This window comes from Scardinius erythrophthalmus (assembly GCF_964197995.2).
Source record: "Scardinius erythrophthalmus genome assembly, chromosome: 13".
Lineage (NCBI taxonomy): Eukaryota > Metazoa > Chordata > Actinopteri > Cypriniformes > Leuciscidae > Scardinius > Scardinius erythrophthalmus.
Window position 1 is genome coordinate 40885009 of NC_138233.1, and position 26938 is coordinate 40911946.

Consider the following 26938-nt stretch of genomic DNA (forward strand, 5'->3'; position numbering starts at 1 on the left):
TTGTCCCGGCTGTCATACAGAGAAATTATGAACACATGCATGAAACAAGATAGAACTAGCAAAATATAATAACTGATTATGTTGTATATGTTTATACTGTTGTATATATGTTTATACTGAGTAAAGAGTGTGTGTAACACTGCACAGACTGAAGGAGCGGCGGTCCCGCTGGTCAGAGATAACTCGATGTCCACAGAAGTGTTGGAGATGAAACCTGAAGACACTGTTACAGGTTGGCCAGCTCTTTTGAGATATTAATATTCCAGTTCACCTACTTCTTCTTCATAATCCTGTATATATTCTCAGTCAATAACCGCTGTTCCTGCACAGATGAGGAGCAGACAGATGAGACGTGTATGAGTGACTCTTTGCGAACCGTGATTCAGGCGGACTCTTCTGCACAGGTTCTGCTTTCAGAAAAATACACTGACTAAATACTACATATGCATATTATCATTACTAGAAGAATTAAATGTATTTGCTGTATGTAATTGACCTTGATTTCTTTGGATTTGGTTGAAGGTCAATAAACTAGTAACGGAGATCCCACAGAATCCATCAGAAGCATCTGATGCAGAATCATGTAGAACCAAACCAGGTGAGTGTCGCTGAAGACCAGCGCTGGCCAACATCAGCCTCAGGTGTTTATCTTCTCCATCAGATATAGACAGTTCAGGACTCTCGTCTGGGTTTAGAGCTGGACATCAGCGCTCAGTTAACATCGTTGTCCAGTAATCCCAAATTGGCTGCAGTTCTTGAGTCTAAACCCACATTACTGTCACACACACACACACACACACACACTGAGAGACATGAACATGTTATATCAACATCTGAATGAGCAGATAAACTTGTGTTATTGAACTTTCACTTGAAATATTCAATGTATCTCTGATTGATTTTATGTCACTGAATTGCTTCAGTGTTTGATGAATCTTCCACACCTCAAATCTGGATCAAACTCTTCTTTATATAATAATTAAGAAAAACTTGGTAACACTTTATTTTATAGTGTCCTCCTTACATTATGTTACATGTACTTACCATACTAATAATAGTAAGTTATGCATAATTACATGCAATTTACCCTCAACCAAACCCTAGTAAGTATATGTTGTTAATTATTACTCGGTACTTAAATATATAATACAAAACTTTTTTTTACATTTCACACACAGTTCCCATCTGTTTTGAGTCATTTGTTTTTAACCAAATTAATGAAATGAATAATTCATGAAATCACTGAAAGTGCATGTTTTAAAAATGACATTGTGTGTATTTTACAGATTTGACTGAAAAGGCTGGAAATGTAAGTAAAAAAAATGAAATCTGTTCGTCTGTCTCTCCTCCTCATCCCTGAAGCGTCTGATGTTTGTTTTCTGGCTGTTTCTCATCTGGTATTATTTTATTCCTTTTCTACAAGCACTGAAATGTGTGTCCATTACAAATCTTCCTAAAATGATATTTTTGACGCTCAGAAGTAAATGGCTTAAAACATATCAGAATGAGTCCGGACCTGAACATCCCATTCAAGTTTTGTTAAAGGACAGTACACACTTTTGGCTTCTAGAGAAGCATATACACAGCAAAATCCCCGGAGTTACATTAACTCTGCACAGAGTACATATGGTCCCACTCTAAAAAGTGCTAAAGTAACTCTGAATCAGAGTTAAAGTTTAAGATAATTAAGTGATTAATTAAGTGATGATTGAGCATTAGTGATGAACACCTGCTGTTAACAAGCAGAATCACTGAAGGAAAGTGAAACAACAAGAACAGAAAAAGAGAAACACAAGAACTACAACTGACTTCAGCCACAGCCTTAGATTACATCTGTGAAGATCTCAGCAGAGGACGATTAAACAACTCCACAAACAGCATTACCAGCTTCACTTATTACTAACCAGACTGACTTTATTTCTGCCATTCATCTGCAGAAGTTAACAGAGCTTCAGATGTTAATATTTTATTTTGAAAATGTTTGGTCACCATTATGGTGATCAGTGGATGTGTTTACACTGGCACAAAAAAATCCAATCTTTCACTCACATCTGACATATTTCGGAATTTGTTGCACACGTGTAAAAACAGTCTGGTTATTAATAAGTGAAGCTGGTAATGCTGTTTGTGGAGTTGTTTAATCGTCCTCTGCTGAGATCTTCAGAGATGTAATGTCTTTTTTTATCTTCAGTTGATTTCATCTAAGGCTGTGGTTGAAGTCAGTTGTAGTTCTTGTGTTTCTCTTTTTCTGTTCTTGTTGTTTCTCTTTCCTTCAGTGATTCTGCTTGTTAACAGCAGGTGTTCATCACTAATGCTCAATCATCACTTAATTAATCACTTAATTATCATTAACTTTGAACATAAGACGTTGGAGCTCATCCACTTACTCTAAAGCAGTCAGACTCTGCCAGGGGTTAACAGCTCGGGGTGAAAACGGCTAATGTGGTTTATCAAAATAGTGGTATTACCGCCTGCATATTCTATTTGTGCTTGACATGAGCGCACACAGCGCATGTCTTCTCCACGCCATGCTTACCAGGTTGTTCATAAAAGGCGAAATGTGCCCAGATGTAGGCTTTTAAAGTAGTGGGAGCATTTTTTTTTTTCTTGCACTCGCGTCTCGCCTCCCTCTGCCATTGTATGCTACCGCAACAAAGCACGTATGCGACAAATGACGTCAGAAAAGCGTCAGTACATTATAATCGGTTATGGTCTATTACTGAACCGATACCGAATCGTCCTCGTCTGCATCGCGATGCATTGTAGAAATGATTAATTTCGACACCCCTAATTCCAGCCTGGATACACACATTTCAATATAAAATAACTGGCTGTAGAAGTGTTATTCAGAGAAACAAGTATGTGAACTTCGCATGTTTCCTCAATATATGCAAAACATTTTATGCTATTTTTATGCTTTAGTAGAGTGAAAAAGTTACATCCAGCACCTTTAACTCTGGGGATTTTACTGTGTGTGTGCTTCTCTAGAAGCCACAGGTGTGAATTCAACTATTTATTTATTTTTTTTTTCAAAATAGCTTGCTTGTAAAACCGCAAGTGAAATTCGACACTGCCCATTATCCTTAAACAAGATTAAAGCATAGCATCACCCACAGAGACAAGCTGCACATACATTTTTAGTACATTTAAACTAAAAAATAGCAAAACATTGTATACCAGATGGGAAAGCAGCAGAATGTCCCCATTTTTGTCCTTGTGTTTTCACATCCGCCAGCTCCAGTAGAACAACTAGTCTCGCTGCTTCAGGGGAATCTCTTGCTCACTGTTTGTGGTGTTGTGCGGCGCGTGTCATTGCGTACGGTACGGTTAGGTGCTGAATCTGGTGAAGCGCGGTGAACACTTTTCTTGGAGCCCTGAGGAAGAGCGCAAGCGTCAGGAGAGCTGGCAGCGAGAGCAGGAACGCATGCTTCAGGTACAGCGGCTGGAGCCAACAGAGCCAGACACCTGAGCATGCTTCGTCTCCATACTTTACCTGACTGTGGACTAACCAGACACCTGAGCATATCTCCATACATCACTGACTGTGGACTAACCAGACACCTGAGCATATCTCCATACATCACTGACTGTGGACTAACCAGACACCTGAGCATGTGTCCATACGTCACCAACTGTGGACTAACCAGACACCTGAGCATATCTCCATACATCACTGACTGTGGACTAACCAGACACCTGAGCATATCTCCATACATCACTGACTGTGGACTAACCAGACACCTGAGCATGTGTCCATACGTCACCAACTGTGGACTAACCAGACACCTGAGCATATCTCCATACATCACCAACTGTGGACTAACCAGACACCTGAGCATGTGTCCATACATCAACAACTGTGGACTAACCAGACACCTGAGCATGCTTCCATATATCACAGACTGTGGACTAACCAGATACCTGAGCATATCTCCAAACTTTATCCAACTGTGGACTAACCAGACACCTGAGGATATCTCCATACATCACCGACTGTGGACCAACCAGACACCTGAGCATGTCTCCATACTTTACCCGACTGTGGACTAACAAGACACCTGAGCATGTATCCATACATCACCAACTGTGGACTAACCAGACACCTGAGCATGTCTCCATACATCATCAACTGTGGACTAACCAGATACCTGAGCATATATCCATACATCACCAACTGTGGACTAACCAGACACCTGAGCATGTCTCCATACATCACCGACTGTGGACTAACCAGACACCTGAGCATATCTCCATATATCACCGACTGTGGACTAACCAGACACCTGAGCATATCTCCATACTTTATCCAACTGTGGACTAACCAGACACCTGATGATATCTCCATACGTCACCGACTGTGGACTAACCAGAAACCTGAGCATATCTCCATACATCACCGACTGTGGAATAACCAGACACCTGAGGATATCTCCATACTTTATCCAACTGTGGACTAACCAGACACCTGATGATATCTCCATACGTCACCGACTGTGGACTAACCAGACACCTGAGCATATCTCCATACATCACCGACTGTGGACTAACCAGACACCTTAGCATGTCTCCATACTTTACCTAACTGTGGACTAACCAGACACCTGAGCATCTCTCCATACTTTACCTAACTGTGGACTAACCAGACACCTGAGCATGTCTCCATACATCATCAACTGTGGACTAACCAGATACCTGAGCATATATCCATACATCACCAACTGTGGACTAACCAGACACCTGAGCATGTCTCCATACATCACCGACTGTGGACTAACCAGACACCTGAGCATATCTCCATATATCACCGACTGTGGACTAACCAGACACCTGAGCATATCTCCATACTTTATCCAACTGTGGACTAACCAGACACCTGATGATATCTCCATACGTCACCGACTGTGGACTAACCAGACACCTGAGCATATCTCCATATATCACCGACTGTGGACTAACCAGACACCTGAGGATATCTCCATACTTTATCCAACTGTGGACTAACCAGACACCTGATGATATCTCCATACGTCACCGACTGTGGACTAACCAGACACCTGAGCATATCTCCATACATCACCGACTGTGGACTAACCAGACACCTTAGCATGTCTCCATACTTTACCTAACTGTGGACTAACCAGACACCTGAGCATCTCTCCATACTTTACCTAACTGTGGACTAACCAGACACCTGAGCATGTCTCCATACTTTACCCGACTGTGGACTAACCAGACACCTGAGCATGTCTCCATACATCACCGACTGTGGACTAACCAGACACCTGAGCATATCTCCATACTTTATCCAACTGTGGACTAACAAGACACCTGAGGATATCTCCATACATCACCGACTGTGGACTAACCAGACACCTGAGAATGCTTTATCTCCATACTTTACGCGACTGTGGACTAACCAGATACCTGAGCATGTCTCCATACATCACCGACTGTGGACTAACCAGACACCTGAGCATGTCTCCATACTTTACCCAACTGTGGACTAACCAGACACCTGAGCATGTCTCCATACATCACCGATTGTGGACTAACCAGACACCTTAGCATATCTCCATACATCACTGACTGTGGACTAACCAGACACCTTAGCATGTCTCCATACATCACCGACTGTGGACTAACCAGACACCTGAGCATGTCTCCATACATCACCGACTGTGGACTAACCAGACACCTGAGCATGTGTCCATACATCACCAACTGTGGACTAACCAGACACCTGAGCATATCTCCATACATCACCAACTGTGGAATAACCAGACACCTGAGCATGCTTCCATACATCACCAACTGTGGACTAACCAGACACCTGAGCATGCTTCCATATATCACCGACTGTGGACTAACCAGATACCTGAGCATATCTCCATACTTTATCCAACTGTGGACTAACCAGACACCTGAGGATATCTCCATACTTTACCTAACTGTGGACTAACCAGACACCTGAGCATGTCTCCATACTTTACCCGACTGTGGACTAACCAGACACCTGAGCATGTCTCCATACATCACCGACTGTGGACTAACCAGACACCTGAGCATATCTCCATACTTTATCCAACTGTGGACTAACAAGACACCTGAGGATATCTCCATACATCACCGACTGTGGACTAACCAGACACCTGAGAATGCTTTATCTCCATACTTTACGCGACTGTGGACTAACCAGATACCTGAGCATGTCTCCATACATCACCGACTGTGGACTAACCAGACACCTGAGCATGTCTCCATACTTTACCCAACTGTGGACTAACCAGACACCTGAGCATGTCTCCATACATCACCGATTGTGGACTAACCAGACACCTTAGCATATCTCCATACATCACTGACTGTGGACTAACCAGACACCTTAGCATGTCTCCATACATCACCGACTGTGGACTAACCAGACACCTGAGCATGTCTCCATACATCACCGACTGTGGACTAACCAGATACCTGAGCATGTGTCCATACATCACCAACTGTGGACTAACCAGACACCTGAGCATATCTCCATACATCACCAACTGTGGAATAACCAGACACCTGAGCATATCTCCATACATCACCAACTGTGGACTAACCAGACACCTGAGCATGCTTCCATATATCACCGACTGTGGACTAACCAGATACCTGAGCATATCTCCATACTTTATCCAACTGTGGACTAACCAGACACCTGAGGATATCTCCATACATCACCGACTGTGGACTAACCAGACACCTGAGCATGTATCCATACATCACCAACTGTGGACTAACCAGACACCTGAGCATGCTTCCATACATCATCAACTGTGGACTAACCAGACACCTGAGCATATATCCATACATCACCAACTGTGGACTAACCAGACACCTGAGGATATATCCATACATCACCAACTGTGGACTAACCAGACACCTGAGCATATATCCATACATCACCAACTGTGGACTAACCAGACACCTGAGCATGTCTCCATACATCATCAACTGTGGACTAACCAGACACCTGAGCATGTCTCCATACATCACCAACTGTGGACTAACCAGACACTTGAGCATATCTCCATACATCACCGACTGTGGACTAACCAGACACCTGAGCATATCTCCATACTTTATCCAACTGTGGACTAACCAGACACCTGATGATATCTCCATACGTCACCGACTGTGGACTAACCAGACACCTGAGCATATCTCCATACATCACCGACTGTGGACTAACCAGACACCTGAGTGAATCTCCATACTTTATCCAACTGTGGACTAACCAGACACCTGAGGATATCTCCATACATCACCGACTGTGGACTAACCAGACACCTGAGCATGCTTTTTCTCCATACTTTACCCGACTGTGGACTAACCAGACACTTGAGCATGTCTCCATACATCACCGACTGTGGACTAACCAGACACCTGAGCATATCTCCATACTTTATCCAACTGTGGACTAACCAGACACATGAGGATATCTCCATACATCACCGACTGTGGACTAACCAGACACCTGAGCATGCTTTGTCTCCATACTTTACCCGACTGTGGACTAACCAGATACCTGAGCATGTCTCCATACATCACCGACTGTGGACTAACCAGACACCTGAGCATGTCTCCATACTTTACCCAACTGTGGACTAACCAACCAGACACCTCAGCATATCTCCATACATCACCAACTGTGGACTAACCAGACACCTGAGCATGCTTCCATACATCACCGACTGTGGACTAACCAGATACCTGAGCATGTCTCCATACATCACCGACTGTGGACTAACCAGATACCTGAGCATGTCTCCATACATCACCAACTGTGGACTAACCAGACACCTGAGCATGTTTCCATATATCACCAACTGTGGACTAACCAGATACCTGAGCATGTCTCCATACATCACCAACTGTGGACTAACCAGACACCTGAGCATGTGTCCATACATCACCGACTGTGGAGTAACCAGACACCTGAGCATATCTCCATACTTTACCTAATTGTAGACTAACCAGACACCTGAGCATGCTTCCATATATCACCGACTGTGGACTAACCAGACACCTGAGCATATCTCCATACTTTACCCGACTGTGGACTAACCAGACACCTCATGCTCAAATAGCTTAAGCATATAAGAAAGAATTCTCCTAAAAAGAAAATTCTGTTGTTAGCATGTCCAATCTGCTTTTTCAGTGTAATGAAAGTAGATGGGGACCAAGAACAGCCATGGTCACCATTCACTTTCATTACAAAGATAAATCATACTACTTGATAACTCGTTTAGTGTCTTTATAAGACAGAATGAATGAATGTTCATTTAACAACACTCTGATCATAAGCAGCAAAACACAAAGCAAAACTAAAACCCAGCATGATACACGAGTCACTGCTTAAGATAAAGACACCCCTGCGTGTGTGAGAGAGAGAGAGAGAGAGAGAGAGAGAGAGCGTTTGTGTGTGTGTACAGGGGGAATGATTGCCTGTTTGAGAAAATAGCTTTTCACTGCAGATGTCAAGATTTTTAAACGCACAATCACACAGATATTTACTGCTTAGAATGTTGTTGTTTCTTTTTTTAAATAGAGATCATTTTTTGGTTTTTAAAATTTTGCTGTCTTGTCAATCTTTTCAAACAAAGTAAAATAAAAAAAATCAAAGACTTGGAATTGATTGTGCCTTTAAAATGTTGTCTTTTGGCTGCCTAATGGATTTTCAAAATCCCAAGCACTTTGCCTTAACCTTGTTTACTCTATACCAATGTAAAAGAGCTTAATAATGATATAAAGAAGACACGGCTATTAAAGGTACAATATGTATGAATTTTGTATCAAAATATCCAAAAACCACTTGCACAGAGTTATATATTTCTTTCAATTTTGTTCTTACATTATCCTAAATGTTTCCAAGAATGTGTAAATTCAGAGAAATTCACAATTTTAAATAATGGCTCGTCCATGTTCACTTGTCGCCTGTCAGTGACGTAATATCCGCGTTATCCCTGGTTTCCTCTCGTACTGCCATAGTAACCATGGCGACAGACATGGACAACTACGTTACGTCTAGCGGCGCGCTCACGCTGTTGTTGTTTTGTTCAAACATTATGGATCATGGCAAGTGGACTTTGGGACAAAGGAGAACTAAAATGAGGATTAATATCAGCATGGTGTTTTCGAGATGCCGAGAGCTAGCTCGACAGAGTCTTTGGTCTTTATAGACCTTCTGCGCCAGAGAAACGAGGGCGCCGTCATCTTTAGAATATTGTCTTTTAACTTCCGTTTTGTGGTCGCTCTGTATATTTCTATGGCATTGCTGTCCAGGAGTAAATTAGCTTTTGAAGTGGATTTACTTAATGTAAAGTTAACGAAAGTTATCATGAGGACTGTAATGTTTAAAGCAGATGACTAAACAAATGTCAGTCGACCAGGAAGATTTTAAAACAATCCGTTCATTAATAAACACGCAAAATTGCTGTGAAAATACAGACCGGAAGTCAAAACACAACGAGCTCAGTGCTGAAAAGGGGCGGGGCTACATCAGGTCTATTAGACAGGTGAGCAAATGTACATAAACCGAATCAATGTTATACAGCTCAACATGATGAAATGTTATAATATGATCAGTGTGTTATTCTAATGTTGATCTCGCTCACTGCTAGTCTCATACAGACAAACTAACACACAGAATAACATTATAACTTTAACACACTCAAATACAGTTTAGTGTGATAGTGTAGAGCAAGTGAAACCGCGATGCGTTCCCTCACAAGTTTCATTCGTCTGATAAACTGGCCTGTGTGAGTATTATTCAGCACTTGAGGGTAAGTTAGTTCGGTAGAATGAAATGTCCTTATTCCTTTATATCCGCAGGACTCGCGTGTGGCGCTGATATCTGTCTCTCATTAGCACTCGCGCCCTACTTCATTCCACAGTCATGTTTAAAACATCAATGTATTCACTCATCCATAAACATTATTAGATCATGACGCATGACAACAAGTTCCATAATTCCGCTTATCACTGCGTCATCAACCTACGCCTTTGTTATTGTAAGAGGTTAGCGACCCCTAGCGGCGAAAAGAATTACATATTGTAGCTTTAAAGAGCCATTTGGAGTTTCAAGTGTTAGAGGGTCTCCTAAAGGCATTTGTATATTCTGCATTAATGGATGAAATGCATGTGTGTGATGACAGGAGAAATATCGGCGTGAACAGGAGAAGTTGAAGCAGGAATGGGAGCAGGCGCAGAAGGAAGTGGAAGAGGAGGAGAGGCGCTACCATGAGGAGGTGAAGTTTATCTCTTTACAGGTCTTGAAGTTTGCACATCTCCCATTGGCTGACATCGTGACAATATTTACTACCATTCAAAATGTAACCGATAGCACTGACGGCACTGTAATATTTGCATACTGAATTGATATTGGTTTTCTTCCTTACTTTTTTTCACATACTTAAAGGGCACCTATTATGCTTTCTCAGATATGACCTTTCATGCAGTGTGTCATAGAGCTTTTTGTGAATATAAAAGGTCTGTAAAGTTTTAAAGATAAAAGTTCAGATAAATAAAGTTATTGCCTCCCAAAAGAATAAAATGATTCTGAACTGTCTGAAACGAGTCGTCAGTAATTCCAGCCTCACTTCCTACTAGTGATGCGCCAATCAGATACTCAGTATTTGTTCATCTGACCAATCAGAGCAGAGTAGACCAGTCACAACAGACTGGGCCATCTGACCAATCAGAGCAGAGTAGACCAATCACAACAGACTGGGTCATCTGACCAATCAGAGCAGAGTAGACCAATCACAACAGACTGGGCCATCTGACCAATCAGAGCAGAGTAGACCACTCACAACAGACTGGGTCATCTGACCAATCAGAGCAGAGTAGACCAATCACAACAGACTGGGTCATCTGACCAATCAGAGCAGAGCAGACCAAGACATGAATCTGAGATCCTCAAACAGTGTGAAAGGTGGTAAATTGTTATAAGATACTTACAGATCATCACACCACTGAAACGTGAAAAGTTTTGCTTCTTGTTTGCTCATAGAAGCTTTGCCACTGATTGTGTTTGTGTGGTCGATACAGGAGAGGAAGATTCTGGAGGAGACCGTGACCCCGCTGACCCCCCTGACCCCGCTGACCCCTCTGACCCCCCTGACCCCTGTGACCCCGCTTACCCCTCTGACCCCTGTGACCCCGCTTACCCCTCTGACCCCTCACTCACCGACGGCACCGGCAGTCCTTCCCAAAACACAAAACACTTTGCACTCGCAGCCCGAGCGGGAACACAGGCTGGGAACAGTGGAGAACCAGACGGTGAGACTTCAATGAATGACGTTAAATGAAGAGCTTAATGTGTGTGTAGACGACACTGACTGTGTTCTCCTCCAGCAGAGCTCTGAGAACTGCAGACAAAGGGAAAACGGCATCGCTGAAGCAGCGCAGACACACACACTGAGTTTACAGATGACAGTAAGGTCTGGGACAACAACTCCAGCAGTCAACTAGGAGGAAAAGTTCACCCAAAAATTTGAATTTGTGATTCCACACTTTCAAGCTGTTACTTTTTTCTACACAGCAAAGAGTTAAATGAACTCTGCTCACAGTACATATGGTCCCACTCTAAAGAGTGTCAAAGTAACTCTGAATCAGAGTTAAAGTTAATGATAATTAAGTGATTAATGAAGTGATGATTGAGCATTAGTGATGAACACCTGCTGTTAACAAGCAGAATCACTGAAGGAAAGAGAAACAACAAGAACAGAAAAAGAGAAACACAAGAACTACAACTGACTTCAGCCACAGCCTTAGATTACATCTGTGAAGATCTCAGCAGAGGACGATTAAACAACTCCACAAACAGCATTACCAGCTTCACTTAATACTAACCAGACTGACTTTGTTTATGTTTTAGATATTGATGTTTTATTGAAAATGTTTGGTTTCAGTTTGCCGCAAGCGCACCGCCAGTCATGTGACAAGAACCAACCAATCAGCTTCACCCTTTCAGTAACAACATTGAAAGCTCAGTCAATATGAAGGATGGGGTGCACCCAAAACATTACAGGGTTTTTTCTCTTCTCCGTAAATTAATCTTGTAGCAGAGCTACAGCAAGAGTTTTCGGTGGTGGAAATCCATTACGTGGTTCATGGTTGCATAGCAACGGCAGATGCTACGGGAGCGCAAATGCTTTGGAAAGAAGGAGACAGAAGCGTAGCTGCACCTTCCACACATTTTTAAACGCGATATGTGAACGGTCCCTAAAAGTGAAACTCTTCCTGAGTCTCTCCGTAAGGCTGCACTCGCTACTGGTTACTTCTGAGATTTTGGATGAATGACATTGGTGTGTTTTGTTATTGCCAGAGTATCCGAAGCTTGTGTAAAGACTCCGCCCTCTTCTGAACGGAGGCGGAGCTGCAGCTCATTTGCATTTAAAGGGACACACACAAAATCTGAGCCTTATTGCTCACACCCAAAAAAGGGGCAAATTTGACAAGCTAAAATAAATGAGCTATACGAAATTTCACAGACACATTCTGGGGACACCATAGATTTATATTACGTTTTGTGAAAAGGGGCATAATATGTAACTTTAATGGAAAAGAGCCACATGAAGAGTTTGTGTTGCATGGAAAAATAACAGTATACGGGTTTGGAAACAACATGAAGAATTTTTGAGTGAACTTAAACATTTTAAACCTTTTTCAAACTCATCATTATAACTAAAGATCTTGTTTTCTGTATGTTTCCACAGCAGTTCTCCTCAGCCAGGCTGTGTGTCGGTGGGTCCGAGAGGACGAGGACGAGGGGAGCCACTGCAGTCTCTTCAGGGTGAGTCTCGTCTCGCTGAGGACTCGTTTAGAAAGCCTCAATGATGACACTCTGAGGGCAACACAATGTCTTTTCTTTTCTTTTTTAAATGGGAGGAAATTTCACAGTAAAATGTGGATAACATATTTTTAGTTATTAAATTAGTTGTTTAAAATATCTTACTACAGTGCATTTAAAGCAGAACTTTCCCCACTCCCCCCAGCGTTCCCAGGCGGAAAACCAACCTTGCAACTTGGGGACTACCGTCCCGGCAAGATAGAAATCGGAAGTCTCTTGAGAAGCGAGAACGAGCGCGAAACACGAATTGCTTTACGGCAATTCAACATAAACACACACGCATATATGATGTATTACCAGATTACCCACCTCTTTAGACATAGCTCCACACGATTCAGTTGGCTTGCTCCGATCATAACAAACGCACATGAGCAGCGGTAGAGAGGGGGAGGAGGCCGCCGCAAGTGAGTTTTTTACGACAGTGTTGTAAAATATACACCCCCCCCCCCACAGCTGTAGGGGGAGCTCGTGGGGAAAACATGCAACAACAAAAGGGAAAATCAGCGAAGAAGTGACAAGAGTTCGCTAGAGTTGCCGAGTTCTGCTTTAATATCAACATTTTGAGTCTGTAGATTTGTAGTCCAAGTTTCTGTCTATTCTGGTTGAAGTGCACAGTTTGACATTTGCATGTTGCTAAACTAGCAAAACTAATATGCAAAATAACAATACTTGTTCCATCCGTTCATTTTAATATGCATTAAATATGCATTTGATATGCATTTTTTATGGGTACATTAATAAATGTGAATGGAGGACTTCCGGTGGCTGGGCACGAGTGATGCATGCCTAAAACTGAGCTCCGTCTCAAAAGTCCGAAATTTCGAGAAAATATATTTACAGTCAGAAATTAAGCTAGCCGATTTTAGTCGGAAGTGTCCCTGAAGATGTCTGGATCAAAATCCGCAAAGAATAAGCCATCGCAAGACGAGACGGCAACGAAAAAGAAAGGGAAAGAAGGGCCGAATGAAGACTCGGCGAACTCAGCCATTTTAATGGCTTTGCAAGAACAAGAGGAGAGGTTCGCAAAAAAAGTAAAATTAGCAGTGAGAGAGGTAATGGAGGAGGTACTTTCTGGAGAAATTCAAACTTTAAAGAATATGATTGAATCCTCGAACTCAGCCGTTAACGAACTACGACAGGATTTCACCCGCCAAGCTGAACTTGGCAAAACATTACAAGGACGGATGGATTCGATGAATGCAAATATGCGCTCGGCTAAACAGGAGCTCAATACGCATCAGCAAGAGATAACTAATCTCCGAGACAAAATTGTTGAAATGGAGGACAGATCGCGAAGATGTAACGTCAGACTCGTGGGCCTACCTGAGTCAGCGGGATGGGTTATTTACTAGCGTTTCTGATGTTCGTTTTGACTCGGACTTGGGACGTGCTGCTTTAGATAGCCACAGGCAGTAACACCTTAAATTTGGTTTATTTTTCTCCACCCAAAGAGAGAGAATTCAAGGTCTTGTCTCTTGCGGATGGATTGTAATGTTCTTTGTTCTTTTGTCAATTGTTCTATCGCCAAAGCCTTGAAGTTTTTGTGCAAGTTATTATGTGCTTTCATTATTTTACTGTTTTTAAATTCACGTTTTGATTTTGTGGAGGCCCATCTATATCCTGAATATTTTACGTTAAAGCTCCATTTATGAATATACCCCTTAATGTAATGTCGTGGAATGTCCACGGCCTAAACTCGCCGATTAAACGAACGAAGTGCTTAGAATTTCTTAAACGGAAAAAGATCTCAATTGCTTTGATCCAAGAAACACATTTAAAAACGAATGATATTCATAGATTTCAGAATAGATATTATAAATGCATAGTTCATTCCTGTGCCCCAAATAAAACTAAAGGCGTTGCTATTCTGTTTGATAGGAAATTAGCATTAAATATTGATAAATTTGGGAAAGATAGTGAGGGACGCTTATCATATGCTGCTGTAACTGCCCATAATATAAAAATCTGTTTTGTATCAATATATTGCCCTAATATACCCGACTCCAACTTCTTCAATATGGCTTCAGCCACTCTCTTACAGTAGATATACCTGAATACTTACTGGTAGTTGGTGGTGACTTCAATCAAGTATGTAATATTAACTTAGACAGATCAGCAAATATTTATTCTGGCTTGGATGCACCTTCCGGCATTAATAGATTTATGACAGAATTGAACATTATTGATGCCTGGCGTTTACGAAATCCCTTAGTGAAAAATTACACCTTTTTCTCTAATAGGCACAAGACATTTTCCAGAATTGACTACATTTTTGTTTCGCCTCAATTAAATAATTTAATCAAATCTGCAGACATTCTTCCTATTATTATTTCAGATCACGCTCCTGTGGTATATACTTTTGAACTTACATGGAAGCCTAGCAAACACGCACACAGATGGCGGTTTAATACAATGTTACTTCAGAACTCAGAGTTCCTGAAACAGTTGAGAGCTAATCTGAAACTGTTTCTAGAAATTAATTTAGAGTCAGCATCATCACCCCAAATACTTTGGGAAACAACCAAATGCTTTATTAGAGGAGAAGCTATCTCATTTGCTTCTAATATGAAGGTGTCCAGAAATTGCAGAATTGTACAATTAGAAAATGAAATTCAACGATTAGAAGCAGATCAAAAGCGACAGTTCTCTGACCAAAAACAGACATTTCTTTTAACTTTAAAATTTGAATTAAATAACCTACTGAAATCGAAGGCAGAATTCTCTATCCTCCGCACAAGAGTGACTAATTATAGTCAAAGTGAAAGCTCAAGCAGACTTTTAGCTGCAAAAATAAAACAAAATGAATCATTTTCCATCATCAACGCAATTGAAACCCCATTAGGATCTGTTACCTATGATGCAGAGGAAATTAATGATACTTTTAGACTTTTCTATTCAAATCTTTATGAATCCGAAGCATTCTTTGACCCGACTGTCCTTAAATTATATCTTTCAAAGTTTAATTTACCCTCCCTGTCCAAGGAAGAAGCAGAATTTCTTGATAAATCTCCCACTATTACAGAACTAAAAGATGCACTGTCTTCAATGAAAAGGGGAAAATCCCCAGGACTAGATGGTTTTCCTCCGGAGCTATTCCTGGAATTGTGGGATAGTATTGGTCCACTTCTTCTCAATTCAATCAACTATGCTCTTAGCACTGGTTCATTTCATCGTGAGCAAAATACATCACTTATTTCTGTGTTGCTAAAGAAGGGCAAGTCTCCTCTGAAGTGCGGTAGTTACAGGCCAATATCTTTAATTTCAACAGAGTTGAAGCTTTTTGCTAAACTTCTAGTTAAAAGACTTGAATTATATGTATGCAAATTAATTCATTTTGATCAATCTGGATTTTTAAGAGGGAGACTTGCATCTGATAATATTAGACGTCTTCTGCATATTATACATGCTTCTGAAATTGATACTCAACCTGCAGCGGTCTTTAGTTTAGATGCACCAAAGGCCTTTGATCGGGTCAGTTGGGAATATCTTTGGTTAGTTCTAGAGGAATTTGGCTTCGGAAAAACATTCATATCTATGGTCAAAACACTCTATACTAACCCTTATGCAGTAGTATCAACAGGTAACATTCATTCAAAGTAATTTCCTTTGCATCGTGGCACCCGCCAGGGCTGCCCACTATCTCCCCTACTTTTTGCATTGTCATTAGAACCACTAGCACAATTGATTCGACTTGATTCTCGGATATCACCCATAGTCATACAAGGAACTCAGCATAAAATTTCTCTTTATGCAGATGACATACTCTTATATTCTACTAATATACATGTCTCCTTACCTCAATAATAAAAGTATTCTCCCAGTTTAATAAATTCTCTGGCTATAAAATAAACTGGGATAAATCCCTTCTTTTTCCATTGAATGCCTCTGCAAAATGCCTTCCATTACCACCTATTCCTCATATCCAGTGGCATGGCACAGCATTTACATATTTAGGGTTAAAAATAACAAATTTGTCGAATATATCACGCATAAATTATGATAAACTTAAACTTGAAATCTTCGCAGATATGCAGAGATGGTCCAATCTCAAAATGTCACTACAAGGTAGAATTTCAATAATAAAAATGAATGTTTTGGGTAGGTTAAATTTTCTTTTTTCTATGATTCCTTTAGCTCCACCTGTAAAATATTTTGAGGAGCTGCAGTCTCGAATCTCTAATTTTATTTGGGATGGTAAAAAACCCCGTATCCGTCTTAGTACTCTTCAGCGGATGAAATTGTCTGGTGGTCTTGCACTGCCTGGCTTTAAATTGTATTATTGGTCCTTTCAGGTGAAATCACTTACAAATTGGTGTGACAAACACTCTGTACTTCCCTGGCGTCAGATAGAACAAGAAATTGTAAGACCACATAGAATTGAAGATCTGTTATTTGCAGGACTTAAACCTAAATCTGCACATGAGATGTTCGGGCCAATTATAGGTCTCTCTTAACTCTCTACAGGTTTGGTCAGCTGTTCAGAATCAAATGGGCTGCACTACTAAACTCTGTGATCGCTCCCCTATATGGCACAATTATAATCTATTGCAGAAGCATGGCCCATATTTCAACACAAGTTGGGCCTCTAAAGGAGTTTACACTTTGCAGGATCTATATGGACAAAATGGCTTAAAATCATTTCAGGTCCTTAAAGAAAAATACTCTCTTCCTGGATTTTCCTGGTTTTTGTACTTGCAACTAAGGTCAGCTATCAAAGCTCATGGAGTTCTCTAGGACTCTCCCCTCTGTGCTCATCCGCTGAGTCTCTGGATTTATCCAGGAACACCGTGCAGCGGACTGGTGTCTAAAATATATGCACAGTTAATCACAAAACGTGATAAACCCCTGGGAGTGATAAAATCGTGGAATCATGACCTCAAAGAGAGACACATGGAACTGGGACAATGTATGGAACAATCTGTTTTTGTCATCAAAGAATCCTGCACACCAATTAATCCATTTTATGTTTGTGCAGAAATTGTACCTTTCCCCATACAGACGTTTTAAAATGAAGCTTATAGATACCCCAAATTGTGAAAAATGTGATTTGAATACGGTTGGCACTTACTTGCATATCTTCTGGGACTGCCCAGATGTCTCTAACCTTTGGTCTCAAGTGGCAGCTTTTCTTGAAGATAAATTAGAGTTTCCAATTCCTAAACGGCTTACTTTATTTTTATTTAATGATGACTCATCACTTATTATTGGTACTAAATTGGCTTCTAAGAAAATTATATTTGCAGGTTTAACTGCTGCAAAAAAGACCATAATTCATTCTTGGTTTTCTTCTGGATCTCCATCAATAAAAGAATGGTATAATTACTTCAGAGATATTGTTCTTATAGAAAGATCACTGGCTGTCATTCATAAAGCACGAAGTTCAACTTTGGATGTTTGGAACAAAGTTATTGTCGCTCTTTTGAAACCACCTGTTTTTCCTCAGGTTTAATGCATAATTTAAATGGGTCTTAACAATGCCACAAATTGCATTGCATTTTATTTATTTTGCATCTATTAGTATTATTATTTATTTTTCAAGGCTTTGGCAACTGTAAATAGTTTTAATTTTGATGTTTATATATATGCCAAAATAAGATCTTAACTGGCTGGAAAAGGCTTTGTGTCGAGAGTGAGCCTGCGATTACTTCAGATGCCATCTAGATAGACGACTAACTAGGTTTTCTAAAAGAACAGTAACTGAATATGTGTTAATCTTTCAAGTAAATGATCAATTTCACTGAATCCTCTGGTGGTCTTTGGTCATTTTATGTTTTGATATTTTGAAAATGTACTACTTAATCTAAATTGTCTGAAACTTGGTGACTTTTGTGGCACTTGCTATATGAACAAAAAAAATCATGAACATGATTCAAAACAGCTAAATGGTTTAAACATTAGTCTGCCATTGAAAATAAAGAGCAATTTTGCGGAGTACATCTACAATTGGGCTACAGGAGTCATTGATAATATGTAAACATACAGTACATCTCCAAATGCAATACACAGCCCTGTATGTATATTAATATAGAGCTATACAGGCATCTAGTGGTGACATCATGATATTACATAAGATTTCCTTTATTTCTCCCATCAAATGTCTTCAATCAGCCTTCCATGCAGTGGATTTTAAATACCTTTGCTCTATTTTTAACCTATTTGAAATTCTGTAAAATATCAGATGGTAGGAGATATTTATATATGGTATATGGTAGGAGACAATGTTCACCTCTAAAAAAACAGTTTGTTTGATATTTTACAGATACACCACTGGGCAATAGAGAGCAGAATGAGACCTGGAGCAAGAATACATCACAACCAAAACCTGGTGGACGCAAGAGGTGTGTGTGTGTGTGTGTGTGTGTGTGTGTGTGTGTGTGTGTGTGTGTGTGTGTGTGTGTGTTTGTGTGCCCATTATGTGTTCTTTCATTGATTTATGTATTCATACACAAGCTGCAATGTGTGCTGTAAAGTTTAAATGATTTTATGTTTGTGATTTTTGTTGAATTCATCCTCATGGCTGAAGCGTAGTGATTCCGAGCGTGTGTGTGTGTGTGTGTGTGAGATGAGGGCTGAACACTGCATGTGACTCTTCATCCTCAGGTTTGACTCTATAGAGAACATTGGGCCAAATTCATCATCCTCACCTTCATTCACAGACACACAAACACCTCCATCACCAAACAGGTACAGCACAGTTCCTCTGACCCTAGCAAAATACACACGAGTCAAATGATCACTTGTTTCTCCCCAGCCCAGATCAGATGTGATTGTAAGTGAAATCATTAATTCTATAATATGATCATATCAACAATATAGAAAGGCCCATTCTGCTCTGCAAATATCAGCATTGATAAACCCATTTAAGTCGACCACTAGTTTTGATGCTGCCATCTTTGGTTACTGACAACAGTCCTGTTTTTATTGAATGACTTTAGATTATAAGTTTGCTCTTGTTGTTTGTGTGTGTGTGTGTGTGTGTGTAGGTCTGTCAGTGGGAAGAAACTGTGTTCAAGTTGTGGTCACCCACTTGGCAAAGGTGCCGCCATGATCATAGAGACTCTCAGCCTTTACTTCCACATTCAGTGCTTTAAGGTATGAGTACCTAAAACAACTGGAAAAGTACAGATGCAAGTATATTGTTATCACACCAACAACGATAACTATAACTATAAAGTTTTAATAGTTGTTCTAACTCTGAGAGAATAGTAGAGTCCACAGCACAGATATAACGATAACGACACTGGAATCACTTTCAGAATGATGTTTTTCCAGCTAATGAACGGAAAGATTTTCCAGGTGGACCATCAGGATTTCTGGCTCATTTTAGACGTTTGGCTTTCCATCTAGTTTTACAGTTATGATCAGCTGTATGAGCTGTATGAGGAGAAGGCCGACAGAAATGGGATCTTCGAGAGAGACCAATCTAGTTCGAGTGTAACTAAACGAGCCAATGTACATTGGCATGCGATAATTGCGCCATATAATGAGCAGCAGGTGCAATGCATCTTTGCATTTCGCTTCAGAGCCGAGCACGCTGATGCTCTTTTTCGAGAATTCTTTCTGGGAAGAAGACCACTCACCGTTTTGTTGTCACGGCGCACTGCAGCGGAGATTGTGTCAGAGCAAAAACAGCTGTTTTCACAGCTCTGAGCATTGGTTTTGGTTTGAGTGGCTCAGCGGGCTGCACTATTTTCCCGCTGTTGGCCGCGGACATCCCCCTGTGCGCTTCAGCTCTACAAAGAGCAGTTTTCCCTAACAGAGCTAGCACCCGTGTGTTTCTGGATGCGATGGCTATTTGGCTCCGGTTGACGATCATTGTCTCTCGTGTTTGGGCATTCAGCATGCTGAGGCGGCTTTCCTGGATGCATCATGTTCTCACTGTTCTGTCCATCACGGTGCTGCGATCGAGACTTGAATACCTCAAATGAGGTATATTCCCTTTGTCGATTCCCCGATCTAATTGCATTGGTGATCTGAGGGGTTACAGTGTTGGCTTCCCCGCCGAGACCACCTCCTCGGGCCCAACACTCACACCGAAAACTGCAGGCCCTTCACAAGGTCCCGTTCAAGATGCAAAAGCAGAAACACATTTTTGAATGCATCCGTCCCCGAGATTGGTTTGCAGCGATCGACCTGTCCAGTCGGTGTTGAGCTGCTTGAACTCGTTAAAATGCAGAATAGCAGCCCCAATGAAACTTTTTCAGAGGCTCCTGGGGCATATGGCATCCGCAGCCGCAGTAATGCCACTCAGGTTGCTTCATATGAGGCCGCTTCAGCACTGGCTTTATGGCCGGGTCCTGAGATGGGCTTGGCAGAGGGGCACGTACCGGGTGCACGTCACCCCGCACTGTCGCCAAACCTTCAGCCCATGATCGGACCCTTCATTTCTACAGGTAGGTGTTCCCCTAGAACAAGTGTCCAGGCATGCTGTGGTCTTCATGGATGCCTCCAACACCGGCTGGGGGGCAACGTAAAACGGGCATGTAGTCTCGGGTCTGTGGACGGGGCCCCAGCTGCATTCGCATGTTAACTGTCTTGAGCTGTTGGCAGTACAACTTGAACTCAGCTGCTTGAAGGTGCCGCTTCGTGGCAAACATGTACTGGTCCGCACAGACAGCTCTGCGACTGTAGCGTACATCAACCGACAAGGTGGTCTACGTTCCCGCAGCATGTCGCAACTCGCCCGCCATCTCCTCCTATGGAGTCAAAAGCATCTATGGTCGCTTTGTGCCATTCCCATCCCAGGCGTGCTCAATCGTGCAGCCGACGAGTTCTCCCGACAGCCTATGCTTCCAGGAGAGTGGCGACTCCATTTCCAGGTGGTCTATCTGATTTGGAGGCGCTTTGGGGGCCACACAGGTAGATCCGTTTGCTTCCCCGGACACGTCGCATTGCCAGTTGTTGTTCTCCCTGACTGACGGAACCCTTGGCACAGATGCACTGGCACACAGCTGGCCCTGGGGCCTCTGCAAGTGTGTGTTTAACCCACTGAGCCTTCTTGCACAGACCCTCCCTTGTTCAAAGTCAGGGAGGATGAGAAGCAGGTCCTGCACCCTATTGGCCCAACCAGACCTGATTCTCAAACCTCATGCTCCTCGCAACAGCCCGTCCCTGGCCCATTCCTGCATCCAGGCCGCTGGAAACTCTATGTCTGGTCCCTGGACAGGACGCGGAGTCGTCTCTATGCGTTGAAGTGGAACCTGTTCGTTGAGTGTTGAGTCCCACCGGGAAGACCCCTGAAGACCTCCTTCCTGCAAGATGGGTTGGAGCGAAGGCTGTCTCCCTCCACCCTCAAAGTGAATGTCGCCGCTATTGCCACGCATCATTATGCAGTTGAAGGTAAGTCATTGAGAAAGCATGACCTGATCGTCCAACCTGATCTCACGGCAATTCGTAACAATTCAACGAGGTGGCTAATTTGTACAAATTCATATGACCTCACTCGTACGAATTAGTAGGCCCAGATATGTGCCCAAGATTCCTACCGCGCCGTTCAGGGACCAGGTAGTGAACCTGCAAGTGCTGCCTTCGAAGGAGGCAGACCCAGCCCTGGCTTTTCTCTGTCCTGTCCGCTTCTTGCAGTTCTACGTGGACAGAACGCAAAGCTTTAGGACCTCAGACCAGCTCTTCGTCTGTTACTTAGACCAGTAGAAGGGAAAGGCTGTCTCCAAGCAGAGGTTGGCCCACTGGATAGTGGATGCTATTGACTTGGCGTACCAATCCCAAGGCATGCCTTGCCCGTTCAGGTTGTGAGCACACTCAACTAGAAGTGCTATTTCCTCCTGGGCACTGGCTCAAGGTGCCTTGCTGACAGACATTTGTAGAGCTGCGGGCTGGGCGACACCCAACACGTTCGCTAGATTCTATAGCCTTTGTGTAGAGCCGGTGTCCTCCCTTATACTCGCCCTAAGTGGCCAGTAGCGCAGGGAACCCCCTCAAGTGTCGGCTTATTGTGCCATTCTCGCCAGGTGGGCCAGACACATGCGTTTATTGCTCCAGCAAGTTACCAGGAAACGGCTAACCCTGTTGAGTTCCTTCATCACCCCTACGGCAGTCAGACGTTGCGGAGCGTCTGACGCCAGGCCCAACACTCATATGCATTGAGGAGCCTGTGTTAGGCTGGGTCCCTGCGGCGACCCCATATGTGTTTTCTTACACGGTCCGGCTACCTTCCTGTCGGCTAGCCAGAGTCTTTCCCTCTGCCTTCTCTGTCGGTCCACATTCCCCCAGCATGGCATTTTGAGTAGGGATCCCATTTCTGTCGGTCTCCTCCGGCGTACGTAGGAGAGACCGAATGAAAGGGAATGTCTCTGTTACGTATGGTAACCCTCGTTCCCTGAAGGAGGGAACTGAGACGTACGCCTCATGTTGCTGTACCACCGCATGGCAGCCGGGTCTCTGTCTCGGATCCTCAGCGTAAACCAAAGATGCGTTGCAGCTGCTGCTCATTATATACCATCACTGCGTGATAGAAGCAGCTGGCACAATTATCATTTTCCAATGTGCATTGGCTCGTTTCGTTACACTTGAAGTAGATTGGTCTCTCTGTGAAGATCCAATTTCTGTCGGTCTCCTCCAACATATGCCTCGTTCAGGGAACGAAGGTTACCATACGTAACCCTGACGTTTTCTATGTGAATATATAGTAAAGTGTAATTTATTCCTGTGATCAAAGCTGAATTTTCAGCATTATTACTCCAGTCTTCAGTGTCACATGATCCTTCAGAAATCACTCTCAGTGTATTCCTTTATGAAGGAAGTGATGACATTTGAAGGTTGAAAATAACAGATTGCTGGATGGAGCAGGTTGAAGCAATGAGAACATTTTCTTTACAGTGTTTGTGTGTGTTTTCATCCTCTGAAGTGTTTTTCTCTCTCTGTCAGTGTGGGATCTGTAAGGGCCAGCTGGGCGACACCAGCACAGGAACAGATGTGCGGATCAGGAACGGTCTGCTCAACTGCCATCAGTGCTATATCCGCTCCCGCTGTGAGTTACACACACTCGCTCCACTCTTTCTCTCTATCCATTCTGACATTCCTTCAGTGCAGCAGATGAGGAAAAGTAATGACATATCCTCAAATACATGATTAATGTATGATGTATTGAATTCAGAGTTCAGATCATTGTTAATGTCTCATTATCGTTTTGTCTTCCTCTTGTCTTTTAGCTGCTGGTCAGCCCACCACCCTATGAACTCATTGATTGTAGGAGCAAAAGAAATCTACCCATAATTCTTCACAATCTTCACGTATGTGAATACAAGCACATTTAAAATCAAACCACTTCAACTTCTTCAAATCCAACACGGCTGCAGTGAAAACCACGCTTCTGGCTGAACTGACAGTGTTTTAGCTGAAAAGTGCGTTCTCTTGATGACATGTGGACGATTGGAGTCACCTATAGATCATTAACACTAATGAGGAATTCCTGCTATGACTCCACTTCGCTTTAAATTTGTCTGAATTCATTCATCCTCATGCTGCAAACGCATCTAGTTTTAAAATGTTTCTTACATCAGAGTATTCTATTAAATCTGGCTTGATTTGCTCTTCAACTACAGCTGAACATTCAGAGTTATGGCTTTTTAATAGTTATTTTTCTGTGTGGATTAAAACACCAAAATCTGTCCAAACTATCACGAGAATTCCTGTCTGCAAGTTATATTGTCTTCATTTTCAAAACATAACATGTTAGCATTCATAGTGCCTCGTGATAAAAGAAAGCCTGTAATCATGGGAACACAGTCACTGTAATCATTCTATGAACTATATGGAGGAAATTATGTATTTTTATACATAAAAAGTAAATTTGAGCTGATAAAAATGCAAATGCATGTGAACTGACTGCTGGTTAAGACAACAGACATATTCATACATTGATGCTTTGGGAAGTTGTGCCTTACGAGAGATGCGACGTCTACGAAAAAGTGTTTGATGCAAAGACTGTTTCTACGCTCATATGAAAAATGGAATATATTTTTGCTCATTTATGATCTTATGGATCAAGTTGCACCTTGCTCTTTGAAATAATGGAGTGTTTGCCTAAATATCTCAGTTTTGCCCTTTTCACAGCACATTGTACATCTTTTTTCCTAGCAATAGTATTATGCAAAATTTAAATGTCTTGCCAAAACTACAATACTTTTCTGATTTTTTCCCCCCTTAAATCCAAAATGTGTTTTGGCTATAAAGAGACCTAAACCTGGTTTTGGAAAAACTCACATAAATATGTATATAAAATAGCTATCTTATTTTAGTTTAATTTTGAAGATGATTGAATTGAACACATGGCAAGCAATACAAATATAAAATGTTCATGAGCTGCTCATCATAACACACTCATTGGCTATTGTAACTTGTGTTTTATACGGAGCCTCTAAAAGGACACAGGGATGAATATGAGATGGGAGGAAACATAATGTTAATGCTTTTTCATTCTCTTGCAAATGTTTGTGTTGCCCCAAGAAACTTTTGAGTTTTGGGGAACGCAAACATTTGCGAGAGAATGCAGAAGCATTTAAATATACATGTTACTTTAGTGGCTCCGTAGTTTTATGCCTACCAACGTTAACACATTCATAATGTGTACCCGAACAGAAGGGTGAAAGAAAGGCTTTTATGATTGTGGAAAACAGTTTGACCACGTTGGCTGTTTAATCTTCTGTCATGATTTATTTAGCCCGCGTTTCTGTGCTTCGGGTCTGGTCATGTATTTTATGTTTATTTCATCATAACTTTAGATTGACACAGGGCCGAGGCGTTTGCCAGGCAAGTTATATGTTGTTTAGGAGGGAAATAGTTACCTTGGAAAATATATATTACATCTAAGGTATATTTATTGTGTTATTCAAATCCCAAATCTATACTATCCAAAAATAGATTAATTTGATGTTCAGATGCAACGGCTTTACAATATACTGTATGTTTATAAATAAAATGTTAAAAAATGTAATCGTCTATATTTCTTCGTTTCTACAGCATGTTTTGAATCAGATTGTAATAATGGTTAAAATAATGCGTAATGTATCAATATAATGCAACTGCAGCACGTGCAAAAGAAAACAGGATCAAACTGAAGTGCTTGATTTGAAGATTGGTCTCATGGCAGTATTCGAGTTATTATTTTAATGTAATTATATAAAAAATATATTGTTTATGCATCTAATGTAATCAAGCTGTACATACTTTCTGTGAAAAAGGCTTTTCCTACGATCAGAGCAATTCAAGTGAAGTTCGCAGTAAATGTTCTCATTTTACCACCTACTGCATACTTCTGCATATAGCTACATACTTCTCATTATTCCACTTCGTACATTTACATATAGCAACCTGCAAACTCTCATAGATTGTACAAATATATTAAATAACAGTATGTTTTAAGTCAAAGTTCCCAAATGACACAATTTTTTCTTTCTTAAAAAGAGTTTCAAGCTACTACTGTTAAATTCATATGTACTGAACATTTTGTAAATGACTAGTATTTGCAATATTATTTCTTGTAGCAGGTCCTCTTTTTTTTTTTTTTTTTTTTTTTACTGTTGAGAAATCTGTTATGCTCATAACTTCCTTAATTTGACCACACTTTCTCAATCAGTGGTCATCTCTGGCTGTCCAGACTGTTCAATACTGAGCAATAATTCACGACTTACTGCACGAACAAAAGGTTAATGCACGTCATTATTGGTTAAAGAGGTTGTTAGTTCTTGTTATAGTTCTGTTATGTTAAATTATGACTATGTGATGAAGACATTTCCAACATTATTTTTGTGGCAAAAGTATGCATCTCATATTTTCAGTATGGGATGAACTAGTACTGTGGTTACTTAGCATTGGATAGCTTATATATTTTTTTTATTTTGAAAGTTTGAGCTTTTATATTTTTATATTTTTTTAACCCATTTATATTTGAATAAATTATCAAAAATGATACTGTAGTAGCATGCAATTAAGTATCTGGAAAAAGAAATGCTGGGAATTACTGGAAAATGTAAGAATTATTTTGTTAAATTGTCGTGACGGTTAATTGAATACTGTGCTCTTTGA

At 41.4% G+C, this 26938-nt stretch overlaps 1 protein-coding gene across 12 annotated transcripts in view; it reads left to right on the forward strand.

Moving 5' to 3' along the window:
- The window catches only part of limch1b (LIM and calponin homology domains 1b), a 153131-nt gene extending 127295 nt beyond the window's left edge, over nucleotides 1–25836 (forward strand). For 4 of the 12 annotated variants that reach the window (XM_081382436.1, XM_081382443.1, XM_081382444.1 and 1 more), the window contains 14 exons: nucleotides 148–232; nucleotides 307–404; nucleotides 523–598; nucleotides 1287–1309; nucleotides 3332–3433; nucleotides 10197–10289; nucleotides 11092–11322; nucleotides 11401–11483; nucleotides 12762–12838; nucleotides 19155–19233; nucleotides 19496–19579; nucleotides 19879–19987; nucleotides 23780–23882; nucleotides 24064–25836. In XM_081382436.1, coding sequence (XP_081238562.1) covers nucleotides 148–232; nucleotides 307–404; nucleotides 523–598; nucleotides 1287–1309; nucleotides 3332–3433; nucleotides 10197–10289; nucleotides 11092–11322; nucleotides 11401–11483; nucleotides 12762–12838; nucleotides 19155–19233; nucleotides 19496–19579; nucleotides 19879–19987; nucleotides 23780–23882; nucleotides 24064–24089 — 1269 coding nt within the window. In that variant the 3' untranslated portion in view covers nucleotides 24090–25836. The remainder of the gene's footprint in view (nucleotides 1–147; nucleotides 233–306; nucleotides 405–522; nucleotides 599–1286; nucleotides 1310–3331; nucleotides 3434–10196; nucleotides 10290–11091; nucleotides 11323–11400; nucleotides 11484–12761; nucleotides 12839–19154; nucleotides 19234–19495; nucleotides 19580–19878; nucleotides 19988–23779; nucleotides 23883–24063) is intronic. The other 8 variants (XM_081382440.1, XM_081382437.1, XM_081382442.1 and 5 more) reach the window with 6 other exon arrangements.
- Nucleotides 25837–26938: the final 1102 nt, after the last annotated feature.